This window comes from Pogoniulus pusillus, chromosome 1 (assembly GCF_015220805.1).
Source record: "Pogoniulus pusillus isolate bPogPus1 chromosome 1, bPogPus1.pri, whole genome shotgun sequence".
NCBI lineage: Eukaryota > Metazoa > Chordata > Aves > Piciformes > Lybiidae > Pogoniulus > Pogoniulus pusillus.
In genome coordinates this window covers 10,597,292-10,613,749 of record NC_087264.1, presented here as the reverse complement: position 1 = coordinate 10,613,749, position 16,458 = coordinate 10,597,292, and the positions used below count along the sequence as shown (strand labels likewise).

General features: G+C 38.4%; 1 protein-coding gene across 1 annotated transcript in view; it reads left to right on the top strand.

Annotated features, from left to right (window-relative positions):
* Window positions 1-16,458, top strand: part of TDRD9 (tudor domain containing 9) — a 79,120-nt gene that overhangs the window by 37,711 nt on the left and 24,951 nt on the right. The window contains exons 8-19 of the mRNA XM_064165663.1: window positions 1,806-1,909; window positions 4,539-4,597; window positions 6,896-6,950; window positions 7,103-7,187; window positions 7,841-7,898; window positions 8,496-8,600; window positions 9,720-9,817; window positions 10,210-10,341; window positions 11,006-11,168; window positions 11,263-11,326; window positions 12,596-12,659; window positions 15,214-15,258. Of these exons, the coding sequence (XP_064021733.1) occupies window positions 1,806-1,909; window positions 4,539-4,597; window positions 6,896-6,950; window positions 7,103-7,187; window positions 7,841-7,898; window positions 8,496-8,600; window positions 9,720-9,817; window positions 10,210-10,341; window positions 11,006-11,168; window positions 11,263-11,326; window positions 12,596-12,659; window positions 15,214-15,258 (1,032 nt within the window). The remainder of the gene's footprint in view (window positions 1-1,805; window positions 1,910-4,538; window positions 4,598-6,895; window positions 6,951-7,102; window positions 7,188-7,840; window positions 7,899-8,495; window positions 8,601-9,719; window positions 9,818-10,209; window positions 10,342-11,005; window positions 11,169-11,262; window positions 11,327-12,595; window positions 12,660-15,213; window positions 15,259-16,458) is intronic.

Here is a 16,458-nt window from a genome sequence, read left to right as displayed (position 1 = left end):
CACCAAGTCATCCTAGAGTTGACATGATGTAAAGTTACATGTTGGTTTTTCAGAGTTGGAAAGACAAGGACTGAAGTTGCAAGACTTGATCCAAATCAGTGTTTCCAAATGGGTGCTAGCAGTAGTACTTTTGTGATTCAGTTATGTTGTTACTTCAGAAAGGAAAACGAGTAGAAAAGTGACTAACTGCATTTTGATAGCTAATTCAGGTACATCTATGTTGGTCAAGATTTTGGACTAGAAGAAAGCTGCCTTGGCACTGAATCTTGAATTTGAATGTGCTCTCCAGTGCTGGATCTGAAAGGAGCCAATGAAAGGCTATTTCTCTGCTTTTTCTCACAAGAACACCTTGGGCTGAAACTGTTGGTGTTTATGGAGTTTGTATTGGAGTTTATGGTTTAGTATTTGGGATTTTATTTTATTTTATTAGATTATAATAGCTCTCTCCTCAGATTACTGTTTACTGGATAGGGCTGGGGGATGCGTTGGACTGGATGATCTTGGAGGTCTCTTCCAACCTGGTTGATTCTGTGATTCTTGAATGGGTTTATAGGCAGCATAATACCTTGTTATGGCTTTCATTTTGTTTTGTTATGTAAGTCTTTCTACAACAAAGTCTCTTTGTTCTTCTGGTCATTGAAGTAGTCACCAGTTTCTACTGATCCCCTTAAAATCTGATAAAAACATCAGTTTCTTCAGCATCACAAACTAAGTATCCATTGGCCTCAACAGTTGCTTTGCATCAGAAGCTAGCATGTGTGATGGCTGAAAACTTAGGCCCAAGTCACTTCAGAGTGAGGAGCAGCTCTTTGCAGTGTCACTAACACCGTTCAGTTTTAGATTGACCTTTCCTGTCATGGGGTCATGTTTGCCTTTCAGCAGCATTACATTGGAAGGTAACTACTATTCTGTGATCAGAGTAGCTGGTGCAGGTGGTTCTTTGTTTTCAACCAATATACCATCTGCTTATATCCATAATTTGTAATCCTCAGATGAATAGGCTTGCACGTTGTCATACTGTAGTTCCTCTCACTTCAGACAGTTGAAGGATACATTGTATGAATGATACTCTTATCAGTACACATGATGCATTCCAACTTTATCAGTGTATCTCTTTTAGTTGCTTTAATAGTTACTGAAAACGTGTGCAAAATCCTCTTTTTCTCATATGGTAACTGAATTTGATTACATATGTAATTCTAATTTTACACTTGATTAAAATCAGAGCAAATCTCTGTGAAATGCAGACAGTTGCTAAGTATCTTTTCATGTGATTAAGTTCCTGTCTTTGAAGACTTGATGGCATGTGTTATTTAAATATGAAAACCCAGTTTTGTGACAGAATGCTAGAGAAAAGGTGTCAACAGAATCGTCATGGTTAAAGGCAAAAGCAATCTAAATGAGAGGTCATCAGGTAAAGACCTGCATTATAGCACCTGTGTAATGTGTCTGCTTCTACAAATTCCTCTCCTTGCCATCCTGTTCCCATGGGTCATTATTAGTTTCATTTGCTTAACACTTCTTGATAAGGAGTATGTCCTGCAAATGTTAGAGAGTGGAGTAAGTGCTAGTGCTTATCTTAAGTAATTAAATATCAGAAGTATTTCTTGAGCATTGGAATGGTAGGATGCTTGAGGGAAAATATTTAAAAGGTAATGAGTGCTCCAGGTAGTTGTTACTTTGCACAGCTTTGGTACTGGATCAGTTTTAATGAAAAAATCAAATGACAAATGGACAGGTGTAGATGGTCTACAGTCTTTTGCAAGTTATACTGTGTTAGCCTGAATACTTTCTCCTGCCCACAGCCTCCTACTCAAAAAATTGAGGAACCAGTGATATCAGTGGCAATGTATGAAGTAGCAGTGTCTTTGATTGAGTCGTTTGATAAGTTGGAGATGAAGAGCAATAGGTAAGATACATTTCAAGACTTGCAAAGTTGTTCTTTGGGGAAATGATGCTCATTAAGGAACAGCAGTAAACTGTGACCATAGTTTAGTAGTAACTTAAATTACTATGCATCGTTCAAGCCAGCCATGCCATATGGAAACTAGATTCTTTGGTGCAGACCAGAGATGAATGTGGTGTATATGAAGAATAAAACTAGAGCTACTGTGTTTTTTTATTATAGTCTAAAATACACATTAATCCATGAGAAAAAGAATGCTAACAAGGCATTAATTTTCACTGGCTAATGCTTTATTGTCTCTTAAGATCAGTAAATACTGTGTTATTTTCTGTTTTTATTCAGTTTAGTATACAAAACCGAAGTTGCTTCTACAATTCTGGTCTTACACTGAGTGCATATTTAGTATATACCTTATTTTTCCTCCCATATATTCTAATAATTGCTAAACGCATGATGAAAAATAGTTTTGTATTGTTGTAGTATTACATAAACTTTGAAGTTTCATAGAATCATAGAATTAACCAGGTTGGAAGAGACCTCCAAGATCATCCAGTCCAAACTATCCCCTAGCCCTATCCAGTCAACTAGACCATGGCACTAAGTGCCTCAGCCAGGCTTTTCTTGAACACCTCCAGGCACAGTGACTCCACCACCTCCCTGGGCAGCCCATTCCAATAGGAAATCACTCTCTCTGTGAAGAACTTCCTCCTAACATCCAGCCTATACTTCCCCCAGCACAACTTGACTCTGTCCCATTCTTATATTGGTGGTTGCCTGGGAGAAGAGGCCACCCCCACCTGGCTACAGTGTCCCTTCAGGTAGTTGCAGACAGCAATGAGGTCACCTCTGAGTCTCCTTTTCTCCAGGCTAAACAACCCCAGCTCCCTCAGCCTCTCCTCATAGGGTTTGTGTTCCAGGCCCCTCACCAGCTTTGTTGCCCTTCTCTGGACATGTTCCAGCACCTCAACATTCCTCTTGAATTGAGGGGCCCAGAACTGGACACAATACTCAAGGTGTGGCCTGAGCAGTGCTGAGTACAGGGGAAGAATAACCTCTCTTGTCCTACTGGCCACACTGTTCCTGAGCCAGCCCAGGATGCCATTGGCTCTCTTGGCCACCTGGGCACACTGCTGGCTCATCTTCAGCCTACTGTCCACCAGTACCCCCAGGTCCATTTCCTGCTGGCTGATTTCCAGCCACTCAGTTCCCAGCCTATAGTGCTGCTTGGGGTTGTTGTGGCCAAAGTGTACTTGGCCTTGTTAAATCTTATCCTGTTGGCCTCTGCCCACCTATCCAGCCTGTCAAGGTCCTCTGCAGGGCTTTCCTACCCTCCAATAGATCAACACCTGCTCCTAGCTTGCTGTTATCTGCAAACTTACTGATGCTGGACTCAATTCCCTGGTCCAGATCATGAATAAAGATATTGAACAGGAATAAAGATATTGAACAACTTAATCTCATCTGAGCAGTTATCAAATGAACTACCAAAGTACAAGTGTTCATTGAGCTAAATAAATACTCTGGCACTTTTTTTTTTACAATATCTAGTGACTTCTGAGCTTTTTTTCTTTTGATCAAGTAGGCAATTTTAGCTTAGCTTATGAGTGAAAGGTAATTTGACTATTCTACTTTTTGTAACCCAAGTCATTAGCATTTCAGCTTTCAAATACTGAAAGAGCTGTTATTACCATCCATTGTAATGTACTTTCCATTAAAAAAAATTCCATTCATTTAGAGTTTGAGAGTAGAGATTTTCAAATGCCTGGAAAAAAGCTTTTATTAGGAATGATTAGAACAACAAAAAAAATCTGTATTATGTTCTGTGCTATGTTAGGATGATTTTAGCTTCTTGACTGGTAATATTAATTGAAGTTGTCTCCCTTTAAGTTTGTGATGACCTGTGGCTTTTGATTATGACTGGCTGTTTTACATGCAAGGTTTTTTTGAGGCGTCTAGTAATTGCTGTCTACAACTACCTGAAGGGAGGTTGTAGCCAGGTGGGGTTGGTCTCTTCTCCCAGAGAACTATCAACAGAATAAGGGGACACAGTCTCAAGTTGTGCCGGGGGAAGTATAGACTGGATGATAGAGGAAGTTCTTCACAGAGAGAGTGATTGGCATTGGAATGGGCTGCCCAGGGAGGTGGTGGAGGCACCGTCCCTGGAGGTGTTCAAGAAAAGCCTGGATGAGGCACTTAGTGCCATGGTCTAGTTGCTTGTCTAGGGCTGGGTGCTAGGTTGGACAGGATGATCTTGGAGGTCTCTTCCATCGTGGTTGATTCTATGATAAGAATATTATATATACTTGAAAAAATACTGAATAAGTTTGCAGTAGCATACTGCATTTTAATTTTAACAATTTTGGTAAGATAATTTTGATTTAATTCCTTGCTAAATAAGAATGCTTCTGTTTTGATATAATTTTGAAGACGATATTAAAACAATGTTTATATAGCCCATTTTTCAGAAAGTCTAATTGCAAATAATGTTTTTAATTTCTTTAGGAAGTTTCAATTTTACAAATTACAAAAAGGGTGCAGTTTTGTTTGTCCTTTCAGAGTAAAATACCTTTCTTTGTCTGTTCAGAATTAAGTAGGCTGAGGTGAAACTAATGAAAGTGCACTTTCTTATAAGGGAGAAAAAAAAATTGGATGTTACATCAGAGCGTGGAAGTGTGCTAGTGTTTCTACCAGGTGAGTATACATCTTAACTTGCTTTCCTCCTAATTGTCCTCTAATGGAATTCGAGGGCTGATGGGTCTATTTGGGCTTAGAAATATACTCCACTTGCAGGGCAACTTTCTTTGAAGGGTGCTCTCTGCCAACTAAAATACATTTAGCACTACCCTCTTCATAAAATTAACAGGTAGAAGGAATTTCTTCATCTTGTTACTACAAAACCTGTTCCAGTTTGTCATCAATGAATCAGGGAGACAATCTCTGTTGCCTCTGGCTTCTCATGTTTGTGTGCTTTCAGACTTTCTCCATCCCCCCCATGTCTTGATTTCAAGCCAGAATTACACTTGCACACTTTTGGGTCCCAAATGTATTTTAGCATTGAAATGTGTGTGGGGTTTTTTTTTTGTGTGATTTTTGTTGTTGTTTTTGGTCAGTTGGTTTTGTTTTTTTTTTCTTTGTTCTTTATTTGTTCTGTGGTGCTTTGTTTAACTGTGTTGCTATCCCCTACAGCTGATAAAATTGATTTTTTTTATTTCAATACATTTAGTAAATTCATGAAAACCTGTTGTTCTGAGTCAGCTGATACTCAGGTTTGGTGCAGTTCTTTGTATTTTGGCCTTGGTCTGGTATACAACTGGATGTTCAAGAACTGATCTTGAACATAGTGTTAGCCAAAGCCTCTTGACATTTTCTTCACAAAGAGTCTTGAGACAGAAATGGAGACAAGGGGAAGACAGCCCTCAGTCATCAAGAAGGCAGATGAGACAGATATGGGTAAAAATAACCTCCATGTTTAGGATGCTAGTTTTGTGATGCCTAGATTTTGAGTGCTTACAATTACATAGTGTTTTGTGTACTGCAAATAACATTGCTATTGACATTTCAAGCTGAGTAGACGTTGGCAACCAGGAATAGTACTGCTGTGCTGAGGAATACTGTTAAGTGGTTTTTGCCAGCTGCATTAGTCAGTAATTGTTAGACTAATTAGTAATTGCTATTAATACTGGTTATGCAGAATCTGCTTCTACCAGTCATGGATTGAGCTTCTTTTAATTGTTTTAAAACACAAATTGGGCTCAAGCCTTGAAGTCTTAGTTATGTAAATGTACGTATGGCAAGGAGGAAGATAGTTGAGCAGTACCTAGCAGGGATCAAGTAGCTCCGCATCCAAACAGACCATATGATGGTGTTCTCATTTCTTCTGTATCTTTCATTACATGCTCTAGTTCATGACCAGGCACTTTTTTGATATGTTAGTTTTAAAGGCAGTACTGTTTTTCTCAGTTGGCATGGTTTTGTCTGTAGTGCTGAAAATGTTTTTTTCTTAGGACTTCAATTGCTCCATTGTTCTGCTAGTCGTTATGTTTTTATTTGGCCAGTTATTTGCAATCTTAAATACTCTTGCTTCATTTGAGCTCTAAAATGTAGGCTTCCTGGCTGTGTCCTTCAGATATTCATGGCATTGCTTTCCCTTGTAGTAGTAGCACATGAAGGACATCTCTGAAAATTTTAGTTTTCCCTCTGATTACACTCACGCCCCATTTTCCACCCCCCCCCACACCTTCAACTGCCCTGTTCTCCTCCCAAGTCTGACTTCTGTTATCTCCCTTACTTATAATCACTTTTTCATTCTCTCTCTCTGAGTCCATGTTCCTCTGCAGTTTCTTTTCCAAGTCAACTTTGTTTCATGTAAACATAAGGAAAACGTTTTTCACTTTAAGAGTGACAGAGCACTGCGGTAGGCTGCCCAGAGATGCTGTGGAGTCTCCTTCATTGGAGACATTCAAAACCTCTCAGTAAGAAGTACCTGAGGCTTCTCTGAAAGATGGTGGTATCCAGGAAGACAGCAAAAAAATCTGTTAGCCATGAGGTTTCTCCTGGAAGACATGAATAAGGCAGAAACAGAGAATTTTTCAAAGTTTCAAATTTTTGTTGTTGTTGTCTTTGGCTCTGATTCTGGAAACTGCTTGTTTTGGCTGAAATACCCAAAGTTATCCTAAGCCAGACATTCAGTTATCTAGTCAGTATTGTCAGTCATATGAAACTGAAGCAAGGCCTAATAGTGCAACACAGACAGGGCCTTTATACTTAATATTGCCAAGTGTGAAATTATGCAAAATGATTCTTGAAAAATCGACTCACAGTATTTCAGTGACTCATTATTACCTTTACTGTTTAACTCTTCTGCTGGTTTATTATATGTGTTGGAAAGGAGGTAATAATGAAAGTCAATTAAGAACTTCAGTAGATGTGAAAATTGGTTTTAGGATTGCTAGTGATCACTAAAAAGAGAACTCTTCACTACTTCCCTAGGTTTGAATGAAATAAGCTACATGCACTCATCTCTCTCAAATATGTTTAACAAGAGGTAAGTTAAAATGCATTTGTTTCTGTTCAATTAAACTTGAAGATGCATCCTTCATCTTTGAGTTCTGAGTGCATAATATAATTTAGCACAAAGGTGTAATTAACTTTTATATTCTTGCATCAGTAAATACTTGATATATATTTTTTTTTCAGGTGGCAAGTGTACCCACTTCACTCATGTGTGACATTAGAGGAACAAAGTAAAGTATTTTTGTCTACAGTTCCTGGATACAGAAAAGTAAATATTGCTGAATTGTTTCTAAGTCTGTGAAATCTTTCACTTGAGTAGTAATAGCAAATAGTAATGTATGTAAATTAACATTAGTTGTGTCAACTCAAGCCGTTGTATGAGGACAAAGCAGGTTTTCTGAGCTGTGGACTGGTTGCTTTTCTTACCAGACTCTTGTTTTGACTACTGTTCGGACCTCAGAAGAAGTATTACAACAAGAAGTTACCCATAAATTCCTGCATTACAATTTTTTATCTTTCAGAATGTGTTTATTCTTGCCCCTGCATGACAGTAGTATGGTGCTGGTGGAACTGCATAGCATACTCCCCCTAGTATGGGGATATCTCACCTGCTTTGTACTCCACATTTTGCCAAGTGTCTTGTTTTTCTTTATCACTACTAATACGGTGATGTTATGACAAAGGCATAAAAAGTAATTCCATTTCTTCTCTATATTTTCATATGCTGTGCTGCTTTATTATACGTTTTGGACCTTAGGAGAGCAGAATGCAAGTTTTCTTCTGCTGCATTGCTCTTTTTTTTAGTATATAGAGCAGAAATAATATGCTGCAATTACATTCATATTTCTTCATAACACGTTGGATATTTTTTATGTAGAAACTTTTTTTTCTTTTATATCATTTTTTTGCTTCAAAATTCAGGTTATTTTATCTACGAACATAGCTGAGAGCTCTGTAACAGTTCCTGATGTTAAGTATGGTAAGTCATCTAAATCTTCTAATTTTGTATACACTGTATATGTAATGTTTGTTTAACTTGTGCTAACCTAAATCTCTACATTTCATCTGTTGGAGTTTAATTGTGGCAGTTGTCAAGTACAGTCTTTCACAACAAAAAAAAAATCTGAATATAAAAGTAAACAGTAGAGCTACTAAGTAGGGTATTGTTTTTAATCTTTTAGGCATGGAGGATAATTTTAAATGCCATAACAAGCAGAATCAGACCTCATGTCACAAGTACCTGGAGCTTTTTATTCACATTCTGGCTGCATTTTGAAGTAATTGTCAGATCAGACAAATTCTCACATAGAACATCTAAATAGAAAATTATTGACTTTTAATGCTTGTTATTTGCTCAGTGTATAATACTTATGCTAAAATCTATTTGCAGTTCTTTTAATATTCATAATGTCCTGAATCTGATTGTTTAGAAATCTAATGTTCTCTGTATTGGTTTTCAAATATTGAAAACTTTCTTTTTCTGATAGCACAAAATGAATGAGGTTTTTTTTTCCATTGCCATGAGGATAAACTGTTTTGCAACAATACTCAATTTTTCTTTTAACCTTTGTTGTAGTGATAGATTTCTGCTTAACTAGAACTTTGGTTTGTGATGAGGAAACTAATTACCGAAGCTTGAGACTTTGCTGGGCATCCAAAACAAACTGTAATCAAAGAAAAGGTAAGGTGATCATTTTTTATGGAAAGGAACTCTAGAAGCTAACATTCATGAAGAGTTCTGCATTGCTTTCAGTTTTACTAACAGTAACACAAACAGATTATTGTTGGCATGATTATACAAAAATGTAATTCTTTAAATTGTCAAAATATAAAAATGCAGTTAAATTTCTATGCCTTAATGTCTTGTTTTGCTCAAGCATTTTTACAGAGGAATATTTTGTATTTTATTGAAAAATACTACAATGCATAAACCATAAAACCTACAGGGATACTTTAACAGAGGGGTTTTTAAAAAGGGGGCCATTTTTAAAAAGAGGAGAGGAGTACTGGTAGGTATTTATAAAATAAGTGTGAATTTCAACAGTAAAAGGAACTTCCATGTGTCTTTGTCACTCTGGTATTGGTTGAAATATTGACAGCCTGCTGCAGCACAAAGTTAAATAAAATGTCATACTATTTCTTCCAGTAAGATAGTACTCTTAAGTATCATCATCTTTTGATTTCTGTTGAAAAGAATTAGGACGAATTCTTTGGATACAAAAATAATCTCATTATTTAATATTACAAAAACTTCACAGTTACAGCTTGCAGTGGGTTGACCTTGGCTGGATGCCAGGTGCCCATCAAACAGCTCTGTAACTCCCCACCTCAACTGGACTGAAAGAGAGAACTTAAGGTGAAAAGCTTATAAATCAAGATAAGAACAGGGAGGCCACTCAGCAATTACCATCACAGGCTAAACGGACTGTCTTGGGGAGATTAATTGAACTAACTACAAATCACATTAGAGTAGGATAACAAGAAATAAAATTAAATCTTGAAATACTTTTCCCTCCACAATCCCTTTCTTCTTGGGCTCAACTTGACTCCCAGTTTCTCTGCCTCATCTCTCTGAGCAATGCAAGAGGATGGGAAGTGAGGGCTGTGGTCAGTTCATAACATATATCTGTCACTCCTTCCTCCTCAGGGGAACTCCTCTCACTCTTCCCCTGCTCAAAGTGTAAAATACTGGGCAGCCTGCAAGCATCAGCTGTTGTGTGCCGCTTAGCTGCACAGAAGGCTTGTAGATGGGTGGGTTCTGAACAGGCTGAAACTTGCTGATCTGTTATTTTATGTGAAGGTCGTGCTGGACGTGTTTCCCAAGGTTATTGCTACAGGCTTGTATACAAGAACTTCTGGACTAACTTTATTCCAGAGAAGTCCATACCTGAGATACTGGTAAGACTTTTGAGGAACATAAAGAATTCCTTTGATATGTGTGGTTGCAGCAAAGACAGTAAAAAAACATTTTACTTTATTTTCTCTGAAGACAGTGTCTAATTTGAATAGTTATTACTAACTGTAACACTGAAAGAGATTCACACTGATAAATAATTGACAATTGACTATTCCACACAGTTTCCTTCATAAAAGAGGTGCATTATCACAGTAAAATGGATGCAGATTAGAAATAAGCAATCTATTTAAAAAAAAAAAAAAACACACACACAATCCTTACTTAAACAAAATCTATTTCAGGCTCTGAAAACCTGTAGACTTAATTTTTAATTTTTTTTCATACTAAGCATGCTTCCTGTGTGGGGAAAATAATGACACTGTTTTTACTTCAGCGTTGTCCATTGGGAGCTACAGTGTTGAAAATAAAAATGCTTGATATGGGAGGACCAAAAGACTTGCTACTGACAGCTCTTTCTCCACCTGGGGTAGATGACATTGAGCGTACCATACTTCAGCTGAAAGAGGTAGATACTCTTTCCACATTGGTAATAAAAATGTACACTGAAAGTAGTTTTCTTTGCATCTAGGGTAGCAGTAGCTTTAACTAGAACACCAAACAGGAGCTGTCTAGCTAATCTTTTTTCATGTTTGAATGTTGTTTGGATACTGTCCTCTTCAGCATAATTTGTAGAGTTTTTTTTTCATTAAAACAGGATTTCATCAGGGAATAATGATACTGTTTGTGAAGTAACATCTGTGATGAGACAGAATTGAAAAAAAAAGAGAACTTGAACTCTGTAGTTGAAATTGTTTATTAATCATACTTTTCATCTAATGACGAATAGGGAGCATCCCGATGATGCCTTTGTGATCTCTGCAAGGAAGTTGATGATTCTGCTTTTCAGTTATGAAGTTGGTGTGAGGTAGAACATTCACTGTGTTAAACTTTTCCATAATGTGTTGGAAATGGTAGTGTTATCATCTGTAGCTTGCTTTTATAACAAGGGTATGTATTAGGAGCTTTGGTTTCAAATTACTAGGCTTGTAAAATTAATTGAGGAACTTCATCTTCGAGTTTTGATGTTATTGGATGTTGCTTTGAGATTATTGCTTGCTTCTTGTCTGTTTTGTCACGAACTGATGTTATCTACTTAGCTTTCACAAGTGGATCCATTTCAATTTCTCTAGCTGGGAGCACTAACTACCTGTGTGCAAAGTGAAGAAAATCCATATGATGGTCAGCTGACTTTCTTAGGAAGGGTATTGGCACACTTGCCAGTGGATCTCCATCTTGGGAAACTGATAGTCCTTGGGCACGTCTTCGGGTGCTTAGAAGAATGCCTTATTATAGGTAAGTGAAAGAAGAACATGTTTGCAGGGAAAGTTTGGAAAGTTTCTGACAAGTGATTTGCAAGTTTTCATTTTCTTTTTTTTCCCTCTTGTAGCTGCAGCCCTCTCTTTGCGGAGTGTTTTTGTTATGCCTTTCAAACAGCACATCAATGGATACAGGTATTACCCTAGATGTTTTACAACTACCTGACTAAATATGGGGGCAGAGGGCTAATCTCACCACTAAACACAGATTTCCATGTCATGAGCCTTCATTTTTGGTCAAAGTGCCAAGCAATGCAAAAGGAGTCATTGTGCTAGTTGGAAGCAAGTCTGTTGCTGTTCAGGCCTTTCTGGCACCTGCTAAGGCAAAAGCTAAGACGAAGTGTGGTTCACAGGAGGATGTAAAAGAGGGGACCTCTAGTGATCAGCAATGAGAAGAGGAGGAGGAGATAGTTAGTCTGCGAGACCTTGCAGATACGCTGAGACATCAATACTCAAGTGAGAGGAGCGCTGTGAGGTTAGCTGTCAAGAGAGAGGATGGTTCCAATGAGTTTAGAAATGCTATGAGGAAGATTGTGTTAGGCCAGGCACCACCAGAACAACAGGGGCCTCCAGCCAGGAGGAGGAAAGGGATCGTGGAGAGAACCGAATCTATTGGAATGTATTCATTAGATGGCCTGGCAGTTCAAGAGTTTGGAAATACAGGGCTTTAGTTGACACAGGTGCTCAGTGTACTTTATTGCCATCTAATTGCAAAGGGACAGAGTCTATTTCTATCTTTGGAATCACTGGTGGATCTCAAGAGTTAACTAAGATACAGGCTGAGATCAGTTTAACTGGTAAAGAGTGGAAGACACATACTATTGTAACTGGTCCTGATGTGCCTTGCATTTTGGGAATTGACTTTTTGAGACAAGGTTGTTTCAAAGATCCTAAGGGTCATAAATGAATGGGCTTTTGGAATAGCATGAGCCCAAACCATCACAGTCATTTACAGGGCAGCTGGCACACTGAAATCTATTTTTATGTCAACTAACTAGTACTGAGTAAACTCATCCTTTTTTTGGAGTACAAGACCTTATTCATCATTTTTGCCCTTCCAATGTGAACACGTATATTAAAGTGTTGTGGTTATTTTTGTAATGGCAAGATGGCTTTGGTGTGTGGGGGGGTGGTGGCTTTTTGTTTTGGGTTGGTGTTTTTCAATCCTTCAGCAAGGACATGGTCTAGCTGACTGGATAGGGCTGGGTGCTAGGTTGGACTGGATGATCTTGGAGGTATCTTCCAACCTGGTGGATTCTATGACACGTGAATAAGAAAACATAATTATGATAAATGTATTGACTTTATTTATTGAAGGTGTTGGACAGTGTTAAAAGTGTAGCATTCTGAGCTGTGTCACCAGTTTGAAAAAAAAAAAAGAAGCAATTTTCTTTGTATTCTCAGGAACAAACTGTATTTTGCTGGGAATTGTAAGAGTGACTGTGTTGCAATTGTGAATGCATTTAAGGTAAGTCTTCTTCCTGGCTCATCTTCCAGTGAAATCTGACAGGCTGAGACAGAGCATCTCACCTCTGTGGGATCAGTGCAGTGTTTGTGCTTTGAGATCACATCACTTCTAGTGTAGTGATACTTTTTGAAGGCAGTGTCCTATTCTATAATACTGCTAGTTCTGATTGTCTCTGTAGCAACCAAAAATAAAATTCCAGAGACTCAGTGATATTTTTAGCTCCCTTTTAACCAAGAGCAGTTTGGATTGGTAAATTCTGGTAGAGAGTGAGCTTTAATGTCCATTCTCCAGACTTCATAGCTTTGACTTAGTAATATTTTTTTCTGTCCAACTGCATTTTTTGCATATGCTTGGCTGTCAGTAACCAAGTACCATGGACCAGGTCAGCCTCTGGAATTCCAGGAAGATCTGATACAGTACACAAAGATTTTTGCTGGAGGAACTTAGTATTCCAAAACAGTGGGTTTTATTACTAATGACCTGACACACAATCTTCTGGAGACTCCAAAATCTTCAGCTGCAGCTGTAGCTTTATTCCATTTTGTGTCTGTTGGCCTTTTTCACTTTGGGAAAGCTGGCTTGTTTTTTCTGTACTCTAGTGTCAGAACTTTGATGCACATGTGGACACATGTCCCACACATTCCCACTGATCCTAAGGCTCAAGCACCATCTTCTCTGAATTCTCTTTATCCTGTTATATTTGTGTCCTATTTAGCTGAATATATTTCTGTAAACTACTAGTGTGTAGTCTGGGTAATAAACAGAAACAGTCAAACAGAGCTCCCTGTGTAGTATCCATATGCATGAGTTACATGAAAGATATGTTTTAAATGGCCAAATACTAGAAAAGAACAGGGCAAGAACTTATTTTCACACTCCCTCATTCAGATTAGATTTCTTCCAACAGAGTTTGGAGTTTTGTGAATCATGAGCATGTATTTTTTAAGCCTTCTCTTTATGAAAAAGTTTCCATGAATTAGAAAAAGTCAAAAGCTCTGGTAGTAAAAATAGGAGAATCCAATAATGTAAAGGCTAATCAGCCTGATTTTAAAAAAAAAAAGGGAAAAAATTTAAAGGAAAAAAAGTTGAATAAAGGGAGTTAATTTTTATGACATCTTACAAGGCTTGGGTGTGGAACTGATGAATACCAAAAGCATTATTTAAAATCTGAACATAAGATAGCCTTGATCAAGGTAAGGAGTTGCAGTCTGGCTATTCAACTATACCAATATTGTCCTAAGTAAGCTAGAAAATTGTATTATGAGGTGGATTTTACTGTCAAACTAAAAGTGGATTTTGCAGGCAGCTGTCACAGATTTGATGCCTATCAGTGGGATTATCTTCATTAACTTTGTGGGTATGTTAATTTCTCTGCCAGCCCTGTTTTCTGGGCGACATCCACATCAGAACTATTTCTGAATCACTCAGTTCACTTGTCCCACAGCAAGGAGGTTAAAAAAAGATCCTGAAGGTAGCCTGCTTTATTACAGCATCAAATCATCGAAGTTGTTCTTTTTATTTATGGATATTTGCACGTGCTTTAATAATCAGTCTATCTTCTCTCAGAAACCTAGGTGGATAGCTTGTTGTATGTTGTTGTGTTATCAGGGAGTTGTTGCAGCTCTCCCAAAATGAGTCAGAGCTTACTCCTTTAAAGCCTTGAAACACAAAATCCTCACTTGGCTTTTGGAATTACCCAAGATCCATAATCTTTATATCTAGAAGTTCAGTAATCTAATTGTGATGTTTCCAGTTTAGTTGCAGGAGCTGATGTCAAGTGTGAGGCAATATATGAATTATGATTTATCCAGTAGTATTTAAACTCCTTTTCAGTCTGTAAATGCATGCCATAACCTGTAAGCTGACTTGAGGGCAGAATAGTTATCTTCCTACCTACAGCGATTCGTGTTCTTGAGCATGTTGTGGTATAATGTTTATAACTCTGCTATACTTCTAGCCCTCCAGTAATGCATTCTTAGAATTACATGTTGGAGCCATGCCACTTTGTGTACTCGCATATGATCAAAGAAAAACCCAGAGTTCTTGCCCATTTTCAACAAAATTGAGTAAGGTTACTTGTTAGAGTGAGAAATATTTACATCTGCATGGGAACCAACCAGACAAACTTTGTATTAGACTACAATCACTAAATAATAAAGGAAGGAAAGGACCTCAGGGAGGTCTGTAATCCAGTCTCCAGCATAGAGCAGGTATAGCCATGAAATCTGTCAAGGTTACTCAGGTTTATAGGCAGTATCTTCAAAAGTATGATCTAAATCAGCCCTGCTGTATGGAGCATTGCTGCAATTGAAGAAGTCTCCTCCAACCTAAGGTACTGTAATTCAGATTTCCTTATGCTCCTTTGTGCTTAAATATTTATAGTATCTCTTAGCCCTAGGGCATCTCTGGTTTATAAATTGTTTTTGCAAAATTATCTTTACTGTAAGTATGGAAAAAACTTTGCAGTGTTAAATATTTGCCACAAAACTATTTGTATTGAGTATTACTGAAGCACTACAATTTGTGCCTAAAGACCACACCACTTCTTTCTTAGGCATGGCAGTCCTGTAGACAAAAAGGAGAGTTGAAACATCCCAAGGTTAGTTAAACTTTTTCTATTAAAGGTTGGGCTCCAGTGCTGGAGTACTTTATATTCTTAGTAAGAAATTTTTGCTAGCAATCTTTCTCTGCAATAGTTAAGATATTTCATAAGAGAATAGAAGCATGGGCTTTAAGAGAACATGAGTCTTTGAATCCAGGGTGGGGTGTCCGAAGGCTCTTCATTATGGGATCCCTTTCACAGATGAATCAGTAGTGTCCCAAGAATTTGAAAAGGGAAAGTGAGCTGTAGCTGGAAGAAATATTTTTCAGGTGCATAAGTGTCTCTTCTTATTTTTCAAAGAAACACACAAATCTCCCTATCCTCCCCAAAACCCTGAAAGAGGGAACATCTTTTGCGTGCCTCAGTCTCAACCCCCCCCAGTAGTATACACACAAGAGCTGCTTGCAGTCTCTCATTTGTCTGTATAAGATAAACCCTTTTTTATTTGTCTGCTTTACTCAGAGCTTAATATGCCTTAAGGACACCAGTGTGTAACATACACTGAGCTATAATGAGTAGCCAAGATGGTCAGAATCTGTCTGATGAGGTTATGCATCCAAATCAAGTAGTCTGATTTTTTTTTTTTGGAAGAAGTGTCCATATTGAAGCAGACTCTGTAGTAGTACCACACAGGAAGTGAACTTGTGAGTTGATATGAAAAATTTAGAATCATAGAATCATCATAGAATCAACCAGGTTGGAAGAGACCTCCAAGATCATCCAGTCCAACCTAGCATCCAGCCCTAGCCAGTCAACTAGACCATGGCACTGAGTGCCTCATCCAGGCTTTTCCTGAAGACCTCCAGGGACAGTGACTCCACCACCTCCCTGGGCAGCCCATTCCAATGCCAATCACTCTCTCTGTGAAGACCTTCCTCCTAACATCCAGCCTATACTTTCCCTGGCACAACTGGAGACTGTGTCCCCTTGTTCTGTTGCTGGTTGCCTGGGAGAAGAGACCAACCCCCACCTGGCTGCAGTGTCCCTTCAGGTAGTTGTAGACAGCAATGAGGTCACCCCTGAGCCTCCTCCAGGCTAAACAACCCCAGCTCCCTCAGCCTCTCCTCGTAGGGTTTGTGTTCCAGGCCCCTCACCAGCTTTGTCCAGGTCCCTCTGCAGGGCTCTCCTACCTTCCAACAGATCAACACCTGCTCCTAGCTTGGTGTCATCTGCAAACTTACTGATGCTGGACTCAAT